The 12039-nt window shown below is 37.2% G+C and overlaps 1 protein-coding gene across 1 annotated transcript; it reads right to left on the reverse strand.

Moving 5' to 3' along the window:
* Positions 1–10709: 10709 nt before the first annotated feature.
* On the reverse strand, positions 10710–11648 carry LOC102485438 (olfactory receptor 4K14). The gene has a single exon (XM_006165677.1). It carries the CDS (start codon positions 11646–11648, stop codon positions 10710–10712), a length of 939 nt encoding a protein of 312 aa, XP_006165739.1.
* Between the last annotated feature and the right edge of the window lie 391 nt (positions 11649–12039).

Genomic DNA, 12039 nt, shown 5'->3' on the forward strand with positions numbered 1-12039 from the left:
CAGGCCCAAAAAACTTTCAAATACAGAAAAGACAGAGAGAGACAGAGTGACAGAAAGTGAGGGAGGGAGGATGGCCAAGGCACAATCCCTTCTCCTACATTCTCCTCTCAGGACCTTGGGCGTGCACGCACACGCGCCAGGCATGAGTTTAAGCCACCGGATCCGGGACTCAAAACCGTGTTTGACTACATGGGAATCCAGTGACATAGCCATTACACCAGCTGTTGTTCTTTAACTGCTGCATTCTTAAGGAGCTATTATGCAAATAATAGACCAAATTGAGTCTAAATTTATTATGCTTTTTGCAAATAAATTAGTTTATACCTCTTTAGTAAAAGGAAAATGGATAGAAAAATGTTTCAGAAGAAAATTATGGTGCACTTATTACTAAGTTTTATTTTTCTCCATATCTGTTTTTTGAATCAACCTAATATTTGAACAGAATCCTTACTTTTTTTTTGACTTTAGATCTTAAGTAAATTTATCTGAAAATTGTTGGATTTTGACTTATTAAAGCTAAAACTGCTTTTCTTGAAGTTAAAAAAAAACATTAAAAATGTATATAATGACTGTATTAAGCTGTATAGCCTCAGCCAGGTACTACTTTATAGTATGGTCCTCCTACTCACTGAGTTTTATGTGTAAAGTCAGACATGTTCATAGATATGTTTATATCCGCTATACTTGCTATTGAAGTCTTTAGATTAGTTAAGATCTTTTGTGAATCAATAAAATATGGAGAAAAAAACAAACTATAAATGCCTATTAGTCAAGGATATTATTGATAGTTGACTAATATTAACAAATATTGACCAATACTGACTTGTTAATCAACAATGTTGTTCAGTAATATGGTATATTCGTCCAATCAAATTTATGTAGCCATTAATATAAATGTATGATCTCTATGTATAAAAATGCTGATGATAATTTGCATAAAAATATCTTTAACTGGAATAAAAGCTAAAGAAAAATAAAACCTATAAACTTATTAAAAATATAAAAATAAAATGTCATGAGAAATAATGATAAGTAAATGAGGTAAACATGTTAATTGGCTTGATTTAACTATTTTCTATTATTAACATATATCAAAATAATCCATAAATGAATATAATTTGCACTTCATAAATAAATTATATTCCATACATAAATATAATTATTGTCAATTAAAAATAAATAAAATATAGCAACACACTTTCCACTTCGAAACATTCCATAAAATTGTTTTATATAATAACCTTAAAACTCTCTGAGTTTTTCAATATTCACATTTTTAAAAGGAAAATCCTATTTTTAGAAAATTGAATGAATTGCTTGAGGCTTAGCCTGGCTGAGGAACCCAGTGAGAACTTCAAGTTTTCCTGAGCAGCTCATTCTGCCTTCCTTTTCCCCGAGCTTCTGAGTTGTAGTCCTATTTCTGAAGTAATCTCACTTCCCACAGGGTATGTACCACTTCTCGCTTCTCTTTGATAAAAGTTATATTAGCATAAAATTGCATGGACTGGATCATTGGAAAAGGATAGCTAGAAGCTGCTCATTTGGACTAAACATCAAAGAACTGTGATTTCCCGAGTAGATCTGAGATCGACCATGAGACAGTGGGTTAGGGTGATATGTGCACTGTTCGAGAGACCATAGAAATTCCAGTATGAGTAATACAGAAGGAGAAACCAGTTTTCTCTCCTATGAAAATGTTACTAACTAAACAAACTCTTCTCAACTCCGGGAACAGTAAGCATACGTAAAATGAATGCATACAGATATTTTAAAAAATTCTTTAAAAAAGGATGGTAAGAGAGATGGAATGACTTACTGAAAACAAATTATCTAAAAGATCAGACTCTCCTTTAGTCTTCTGATGTGTGCTTGTGATGACACTATTGTTGGATGGAGACTGTACCTTGGAGAGTGTTTTTCCTACGTCTGACATATATTCACCATCTGAAGGAATCCCATGGGTAAATTTGCCTATTGTTCTCAATACAATCAAAATTATATGTACTTATTTATTTATTTTTACTTTGGACATCTATTAGAGAATTTTCTCTTATGAGTGATGTCAACTTTTGTATACAATAGAAAGCAGAATAGAGAAATTTAAAAAATTCTAAGTAAGCTAAATGTTAAAAATTAGTGAGTTTAAACAAAATTATCATTATTATGTATGCTTGATATATAACATGATGTAATTAGGCTCAATTAAAGTATTCGTTCCAGCTGTAAATCATGTAAAGAACGGTGGGATAATATGACTGACAACCAAAAATTCATACATGTATGAAACATATCAAGGTTGTTGAAATAGGTAAATAATGTCAGTGAGCTGACTGATCTGTTTTCATATAATCTGTGATTAACCAAGGTCCTGAAAGTTATGTACTGGGTATCAAAGTATTAAGATATTTTCTGATTAAAATACAAAAGACATTGATGTTAGTTTGTGGAGCGCCCCCGCCCATCGCCTACAGCGCTCATCTTAAAGATGGCACCTAGCGGAAGCTCACTAAGCGCTCGAAGTTGTAAACAACTTCGAGGAAGTGGTGTGTGAGGAGCGTGGAGAGCACGGGAACATCACATGCAGCCAATCCCTACCCGAGAACTGATTTCCGCACACGTGGACAACATCCCGATTGGCCAGGGGCCCTTTATAAGGTCCTAGGGTTGGGGAGGAAGGTAAGAAGAGCTCCTGTATTCAGAACCTGGGGAAATAAAGTGCTGTAGAGAAGACCGTCTCCGGAGTCATCAGTTGCGCGACATTAGTTTATTACACATTTATTTAGACCATTAAGATTATACAACTTTATTGTGGTAGGATGAATATATAATAAGCTGCCCGTATTTTAAGTGTACAGTTTGATAAGTTTTGACTTACGTATACAATGATGAAAGATCATAACAATTAGAAATACTTTAGCATTTTTTTCTCACCCAGAATACACTGTTTATAAGCTCAATCAAAGATATCACTAATCTTCAACAGATAATTTTACATTTTGTGTTTCTTAAATATTTTATTTCTCCCCTCCCTTGGTTTTTTCCCTCTTACTCTTTGTCATTTCCTACCCTCCTCTAGCACTGTCTCTGGTATGCAAGGTATTTTCTTACCACTCCCCCTTTTTTATTTTTTTTATTTTTGGAGAGGTTTTTGCTATAGGGTGTGTGCGCTCGCCAGACAGACAGAGACAGACAGAGACACAGAAAGCGAGAAATCACCCCCCAGGGGGGATGGCCACGCCGTAATCCCTTCTCCTCCATTCTCCTCTTGGGATCTTGGGCACACACTCACACGCGCCCGGCGTGAGTTTTAAGCCACTGGGTCCAGGACGCAAACTGTGGTCGACTACGTGGGAGTCCAGCGACATAGCCATTATGCTAACTGCTGGTCCCCCCCTCCCTTTCTTTTTTTAAGGTTTTTGCCGTATGGCGTGTGAGTGCACCAGAGAGAGAGGCAGTGAGAGGGAAATAGAAATCACCCCTCCCTCGAGGGGAATGGCCAGGCTGCAATCCATTTTCTTTCATTCTTCTCTTGGGATTTTAGGTATGCTTGTACCCCCTGCTCAGTGAGAATTTCAGTTTGCTGAATCTGGAAATCAAACTGCCAGTGGCCATGTGAGAGTTCAGTGATTTAAGCACTATGCCACTCATTGGCCCCTTTAATAATATTCTTATAGTCCACGGACATGAGATACATTTTTATTTATATGTGACATTTAATTTTCTTGAACTGAAGTTTTTTAGTATTTATGTAAAGACCTTTTGCTTCATGCACTGGCAGATAGTGTAATGGTTACGTTGCCGGACTCATACATAGTCAACCATGGTGCGAGTCCTGTCCTCACAAGGGGTGTATGTATGTGTGTGCTCGATCCTGAGAAGAGAGTGTAGGATAGGAATCCCGGTGTGATCATCTACTTGCGGGGGTGATTTTTCACGTTCTGTCTCTCTCTCTGGGAAGTGCACACATCCTATAGCAAAAAGTCTCTCTCTAAAAAAATAAAAATGATAGTTTACTTCATTGGTTAAATTTAACCCTGAATATTTTACTATAGTATTATATTTTTATATTATTATTTATATTGCTGTTATTATTATTTCGTTGTTGTTGTTGTTGGAGAGGTATTTTTGTTTCGTTTTGTTTTGTTTTGTTTTGTTTTTGCTATAGTGCACATGCACTCGCCAGAAAGACAGAGAGATACAGAGACAGAAAGGGAGAAATCACCCCTGCCTCCCCGGGAATGGTCATGCCACAATCCCTTCTCTTCCATTCTCCTCTCGGGATCCTGGCCATGCACGCACATGTGAATGGCTGAGTTTAAACTACTGGGTCCGGGACTTGAACTGTGATTGACTATATGGGAGTTCAGTAACATAGCCATTACGCTAACTGCTGGTCCCTATATTATTATTTTTAAAGTTTATTTATTTCCAGTTGTGGGCTATTTTGCACAAAGAATTAACACTGCAATCTTCCCTGCATGATATCAGCCAGCCAGGAACACAGGCGTACACCTGACATGCTTGGACAGACCTAGGAAGTAAACCTGGAGCCTTCCATATGGTTCTAGTCTCATGCAGCACCACTGCTGCTTATACCACCACACATGGGCAGTATTTTATTTTTTGTGGGTATAATAATATCTTTAAAAGTTATTTTTCTGATTGATTACTGTTAGGATATAGAAATGCTATTGAGGGACCAGCAGTTAGCATAATGGCTAAGTTGCTGGACTCCTGTGTAGTCAACCACAGTTTGAGTCCTGGACCCGGTGGCTTAAACTCACATGAGGCGTTTGTGTGTGTGTGCCCAAGATACCGAGAAGAGAATGGAGGAGAAGTGATTGTGGCATGGCCATTTCCCCCTGGTGGTGTTTTCTCGCTTTCTGTCTCTCTGTCTTTTTGGTGAGTGCACATGCTCTACAGCAAAAATCTTCTCCCCCCAAAAAAAATAAGAGAAAAAGAAAAAAAAAGAAAAAGAAAAAGAAATGCTATTGATTTTGTATCTTACTATGTTACTCAACTTATTTATTAGTTTGATCATTTTTCTACTGGAGTCTTCAGGGTTTTATCTATTTATATAAGATCATGTCTTCTGCAAAGAGAAGCAAGTTGGCTTCTTTCTTTCCAATATGGGTGCCTTTTATTCCTTTCTCTTCCCTTACTACTCTACCTTGGAATTCCAGTTCTATGTAGAATATAAGTGGCTAGACTGGGCATCCTTGTTTTATTCTCTATTTGAGAAGAAAAGCTTTCAACTTGTCACCATTGTGTACAGCTAGTTGTAAACTTTCACATACAATATTTGATCTTATTTTAGGGGCTAGTTTCCCTCTTTTACTAAGTTGGTGAAAGTTTTAAATACTTTCTCTGCATCTGTTGATACCCTCATTTTTTAAAAGAATTATTTAATTAATTTATTATTATTACTTTAATTTTACCAGAAAGAGTGAGAGAGTGAGAAAGCAAATCACCAGGTTCGTGACTTGAAGCATGGTTGGCCATGTGGGAGTCCAGAACCTTAACCACTACGCCACTTGCCAGTCCTTCATATGGTTTTTGTACTTCATTCTGTGAATGTGATGTAGCCCACTTATAGAGTTGCATATAGTGAACCATCCTTACATGCCTGAAATAAATCCTTTTGATCATAATAAGCTATTGAAAATTAAGTTATTAAAAACTAGACTTCTTTTCTAGTGGTATTCTTAAATACCTTTTCATCTTTTGTATATGTATGAGGGGACTTCAAGAGTTTGTAAAAAATGGCATTAAAATATTAGTTTATTTAGATGCAAAACTTTTGAAATCCACATACAGGTTTTCCATATTGTGGATTTTCCATAACTTTTGAAGACACTGCATACTTAAGATTTTGCTTTGAAGTTACTATGAAGCTTACACAGTACATCTTATAACTGAAAATGCTAAATATGGCAGTAGCCTCAATTTTATCATCCATTGCATGCATACTTTGAAAAGCCATATTGTACAAAGATGTGTAACAACTAAATATAAATCAGAAATAAAAAAATAAAAAAGCAAAATAAAAATAAAAATCATCAGAAAAATGAGCTTTTAGAGCAAATAAATATTTAAGTTTGATGCATTAAAGGAAAAAAAACTATAATCTTTCCTACATTTTATGTTTTTGATGCATAATTTACTTCTACTTATATGACTTATGACTTAAGAAATATCTGAATCTGTTTTATTATTTCAACTTTTCTGTTAAATTTCTCATTTTGTTAGTTGATTGTTTCTTGATTTTGTTGCATTGTTTCTCTACATGTTCTTGGAGTTTACTGAGCTTACTTAAAACAATTAGTATAAATTCTTTGGGTGAAATTTATAGATTTCCGTCTCTTTGGGTCAGCTACTTGGAAATTTGGCTCTTTCAGAGATAATATATCTCCTTGGTTTTTCATGTTTCTATGTCACACCGATTTTTCACATTTGTTGGAGCAGTTGCTTCTTCCAGATTTTATAGGCTGGTTGCTGTCAGCAAAGACCTTCCTTCATGGGGGAGTGTGGGGATGGTGACTGGTAGTTGCACAGCTGTTGTGACTCTCTTGTAGGCGCAGTTATGCGATCTCTGAAACTACAGTAGTTGAGATTTACAGTGATGGATTGCCAGAGCCCTCAGAGGCCACCAGTGTGGATTTCTGCAGTGATGACCAGGGTTGTGGGGATTTTCGGTAGTGATAGCAGTCTAATTTCCTACCAATTTTGTTTCTCTCATCTCAGATGTCGAAGTTGAGGGGGTCCCTCTTGGCACTGGGTCTGGCTTGAGGGACTGCTAATGGGAGTGATGTTTTAAGTGTCTAATGAGTTTTGTCTTTTGGGAAACCGTGGAGTTATGCCAGAAATTCGGACATGTATGGAGATCCTACAGATCTGTGGTCTAGGCCAGTAATAGCAATGGTGACCAAAGCACAGACACTCCTGCAGTAGAATTGGTAATTGTATGCAAAGTGCAGGTGCTTCTGATCTAATCAGGGAGACAGGGGCAAGGAAATGAGTATGTGAAGAGCCATTGTACCTCTCGGATGGAGGCAAGGACTCTTTCTCTATGCTGTCTGAGCTGATGCCCAATCCAAAGGCACACACAGAAAGATCTTGACTCCAGGGTTTGTCTCTAATCCATTTTAACTAGATTTATTTATTTATAGTTTTATTTTTTTATTTTTTTTATTTTAAGGCTACATGTTGGAATTGTCAAATAGAGAGAGGACAAGAGAGAGAGAAAATGAGAACTACTCCCCACTCCCGTCAGAGACATGACCATGCCACAGTCCGTTCTCCTCCATTCTCCTCTTGGGATTCTGGGCATGCACGCCCATGCACTTGACATGAATATCAAGCTGCCAAGTTAGGGACTACTTTTGTTGAATGGAAATATGAGATCCAGCACCTTAACCTCCATGCCATCTGCTGGCCCTATTCAGGTCTTTTGAGGTTCTATACTCATTTTAAGATTTTCTTTTTCTGATTCCGTGAAGTGTGCCTTTGATATTTTATTTTATTTTTTATTTATTTATTTTTAGAGGTTTTTGCTGCAGGGCGCATGCGCTTGCCAGAGAGACAGAGAGAGACAGAGAGACAGAAAGCGAGAAATCACCCCGCAGGAGAGATGGCCAGGCCGCAATCCCTTCTTCTCCATTCTCTTCTTGGGATCTTGGGCACGCACGCACTCGCGCCCTGCGTGAGTTTAAGCCACCTAGTCTGGGACTCGAACCGTGGTCGACTACATGGGAGTTCAGCGACATAGGCATTACGTTAACTGCTGGTCCCTGTCATTGGTATTTTGATAGATTGCATTGAATCTGTAGATCACTTTGGGCAAATGTGTGTATTTTAATAATAATAATATTAGTTCTTTTGATCAATTAATATATGATATCTTTTTTGTTTTGTAGATTCCTTTCATCAGCTTTTATAGTTTCTGTAGCAGAAATATTTCACATCTTTGTTTAAATGTATTTCTAGGTAATTGATTTTATTTTTCTTTTGTAGCTCTTGTAATTTGGATTGCTTTCTTGATTTCTTATTCAGCTTCTCTTTGTACTATGAACTTGAAGGACTACATCTCTTATTTGTATAATTCACAGATTTAAAATATTAATATAGGTTATGTTAATATATGTGTATACAAATATGCTTCTGTATGTTTATGTATAAATATATGTTTATGTATATGTATATATGCACACAGTACATGTGTATAATGTCTTTTAAAAAGCAATTAGAATGAGGCCTGATTGTGGTGCAGTGGTAAAATATGGTACTCTGAGAGCCTGAGCTATGTAGAAAGGTTTCAGATATCCCTGAGTATGGCAGGAATTTGCATACTAAAGGTCCAGGGCTAAATGAAACACAATTTGGTGACTATAACAAAACAATTTAACATAATACATTTAGCATATTTTAGATGGTCCAGAATAGTAACTGCATTTTTCCTTTGTGAATTTGCCAGAAGTAACATTCCCTCACTCGAGAGAGACAGAGACATTTAAAGAGACAGAGAGAGTGCGAGAGAACAACCAAAAAAGCAGTACACCATCTTTGGCCCCATGAAACGTAGTCATGACACAATTCCTTCTCCTTCATTTCTCTCTCTGTTTGGGATTTGGGAATACATGCACACGCACCTGGCATGTTTATCAAGATGCCAAGTCAAGAACTGCAACCGTGTGACTGTCAGGTGGAATACATTGTCTCAGCCACCTGCTTTAACCTTGAGTTTGGCTTATAACTGACTTCTTATATCTGGTCATTTTTTGTATTTGTTCCCATGTTAAAAAAAATGAAACTATATATGTGTCATTATTTTGTTTTAAGACATTTATTGTTGACCCTTACAGCTGAATTTCAGTCCACAAAATTCACAATTCTGGAAGAAAGAAAAGAACTATTATTTGTGATTTGAAACTTTTAGAACAAGTTTTTAGATGCTAAAAGAATTTACTAGTATATAAAATAAATGTTATAGGCACTTTGATGAAAAAAATTAGCTTTTGGGACCAGCAGTTGGTGTAATGGCTATGTTGCTGAACTCCCATGTAGTCATCACGGTTCAAGTTCTGGACCTCGTCACTTAAACTCATGCTGGGTGTGTGTGTGTGTGTGCCCAAGATCCTAAAAGGAGAATGGAGGAGAAGGGATTGTGGCATGGCCATCCCCCCAGGGGGTGATTTCTTGTTTTCTATTTCTCTTTCTCTCTCTGTCTCTTTGGTGAGTGCACACAACCTGTAGCAAAAACTGCTCCAAAAATAAAATAAAATAAAGAAAAAAAGAAAAAAATTAACTTCTATTGATTTAATAGAATATTTTGGTGAGTGAATTAATCATTAACCACTGTACTATATGCTGTCGTTTCAAGAAATAACAGAATAGGACATAGTCCCTGCATGGAGAGATTATATTTTGACTTTTTGCAAAAATGGTCAATAATTTAAAGCCTAAATAATCTTGAGGTTTAGCTAACTAAGGGAAGTATCATTTGGACTTTTATTTTTTATTTTAATTGAGTTAGTGTAAAACAAACAAAAAGTAACCTCCACTATTATACCTTAAACTGGTTATCACTTTTATTTCCTCCTCTTCATTTTTCTCCTCTATTTTTCCTACTAGCATTAAGGTACGCATCTAGGCTATTTAAAAAATGTAATTCAATTACTTTTTGGTGTAAGGTAAGTGACATTTACATGGAACTGGTCAATATTGCAGAAACATTTCTTTTCCCATTGGGGTTGAATGAGCAATCAAAAGAAGTTCATTAAGATGTTAAACATCAGGGGGGATAAGCAGTTAGCATAATGGCTATGTTGCTGGACTCCCATGTAGTTGACCGTGGTTCAAGTCCTGGACCCGGTATTTACGCCAGTGAGTGTGCATGCATGCCCAAGATACGGAGAGCGGAATGGGGAAGGGACTGTGGCGTGGCCATCCCCCTTGGGGGTGATTTATCTCTTTCTGTCTCACCGTCTCTCTCTGTCTTTCTGGCGAGTGCATGCGCTCTATAGTGAAAACCTCTCCAAAAAAAGAAAAAAAAAGATGCTACCCATCAGAATGGATGTACACCCTTGTTGTACAAATATAACAAGTGTTATATTTTTCCATTGAATAGTATTCCATAGTGTTTATGTGCCACATTTTTTCTTTTATTTTTTTGGAGATATTTTTGGTATAGGGTGTGTGCACTTGCTGGCGATACAGAGAGACACTAAGTGAGGATGACCACAGTGCGATCCCTTCTCCATTCTCCTCTTGAGATCTTGGGCTAACATGCACACATGCCTGTCTTAAGTTTTAAGCCACCAGGTCTAGGACTTAAACTGCTATTGACTATGTGGCAGTGTAGTGACATAACCATTATACCATCTGTTGATCTCATGAGCCACACTTTTTCAATCCACTCATCTGTTCTTGGAAATTTGGGTTTGTCAGAATCTTTTTTTAATGTAGTTAAGCAAAAATATTATTTATTGGCAAATTCCTTTCCAAAGAAGTGTTATTTATTTGTAGTATAGGAAAATATTTCATGTTGTTCGGCTGATTGATTACGAAATCCTGAAACTCTTTGAGTGATATTAATCCTACTAGTGTGAGCAATAACATGTAGACATGAAATAAACTACCTAAATACTCAACCTATTTTACCAGATTAATGTATTTTCAATTTGAAGTACTCATGCTGAGACTTCTTGACTTTAAATACTAACTTTGGAACCTATGTAATAGTTTCTGAGTCTTTTCATTGCATTTTTCATCTCTTTATTTCTCAGGCTATAGATGGCTGGATTTAGGAGAGGTGTGATAACAGAGAAGAACACAGCAAGAAACTTGTCCACCCAAGGAATGCTCAGTGGCCACACGTAGATGAAGATGCAGGGCCCAAAGAAGAGCACCACTACAGTGATGTGGGCAGTGCAGGTGGAGAGAGCCTTAGATGCAGCAGTTTTAGAGCGTTGGCGGACAGTGAAAAGAATGTATGTGTAGGATATCAGTAACACAACAAAGGAGGTCAAACCTAGAACTCCACTGGCACCATTGAAAAATATTCCCAAGGTAGTGGAATCCATGCAGGCAAGCTCTACGACCAGAGGTATATCACAGAAGAAGCTGTCTATTTCTCTGGGACCACAGAATGACAGCTGCATAATCACAACCATTTGACTCAAAGCATGCACAAAGCCAATGATCCAGTAACTCACCACCAGTGCAATGCACCTTTTTAGGTTCATAATGGTAGAGTAGTGGAGTGGTTTGCAGATGGCCACGTACCGGTCATAGGCCATTACCAAAAGTAGCACCATCTCACCACCTCCAAAGAAATGCAGAAAGAAGACTTGGCACATGCAGCCTCCAAAGGAAATAGTCTTGTTCTCTCTGAGAAAGTCTGTGATCATCTTAGGAGTGGTGACTGTGGAAAACCACAGGTCTAGAAAGGACAGGTTGGCCAAGAAGAAGTACATGGGGGAATGGAGATGGGGGCCAGTGATGATTAAAGTCACAATGAGAGTATTTCCAAGTACAATGATCAGGTAAAGCATTAAAAACACCAGGAAGAGTAAGAGCTGTATATTCCAAGAGTGGCAAAGTCCCAGAAGCACAAATTCTGATACTACAGACTGATTTCCTTCATCCATATTATCTTATCTCGCAGGTCTGCTAAAATCATATAGAGAGAAAAATTGATTTTCAGTTAGTGGAGTGAGACAGGGTACTTAATATTTAGATTTGGGTGTTCACATTGACATTAAACATCTACATTTGAGATGACAATAAGTAATTGTCATGGAAAATCTGGTCCAACGCTTATGGTTTATGCCCCAAGTGAAATCTAATGCCTAAAATTGACTGTTTAAAAAACAGCCTGATGGGGATCGTTACTCAAATGTTTATTGAGTGGATATCCTCACAAAAATAAAGAAAGCATAATTGTAATAGGACACGTTAAAGAATTTTTGTCTTGTCACCAGGAAACTAGATTTGGTGTAATAATTACGTAAAAAGGATCTGAGTGGGGTCCCACAAGTG

The sequence above is a fragment of the Tupaia chinensis genome, unplaced genomic scaffold, assembly GCF_000334495.1.
Source record: "Tupaia chinensis unplaced genomic scaffold, TupChi_1.0 Scaffold143986_1, whole genome shotgun sequence".
NCBI lineage: Eukaryota > Metazoa > Chordata > Mammalia > Scandentia > Tupaiidae > Tupaia > Tupaia belangeri.

Coding starts and splice junctions, on each gene's coding strand:
- LOC102485438 (XM_006165677.1), bottom strand. CDS start 11,648: ATGGATGAAGGAAATCAGTCTGTAGTATCAGAATTTGTGCTTCTGGGA.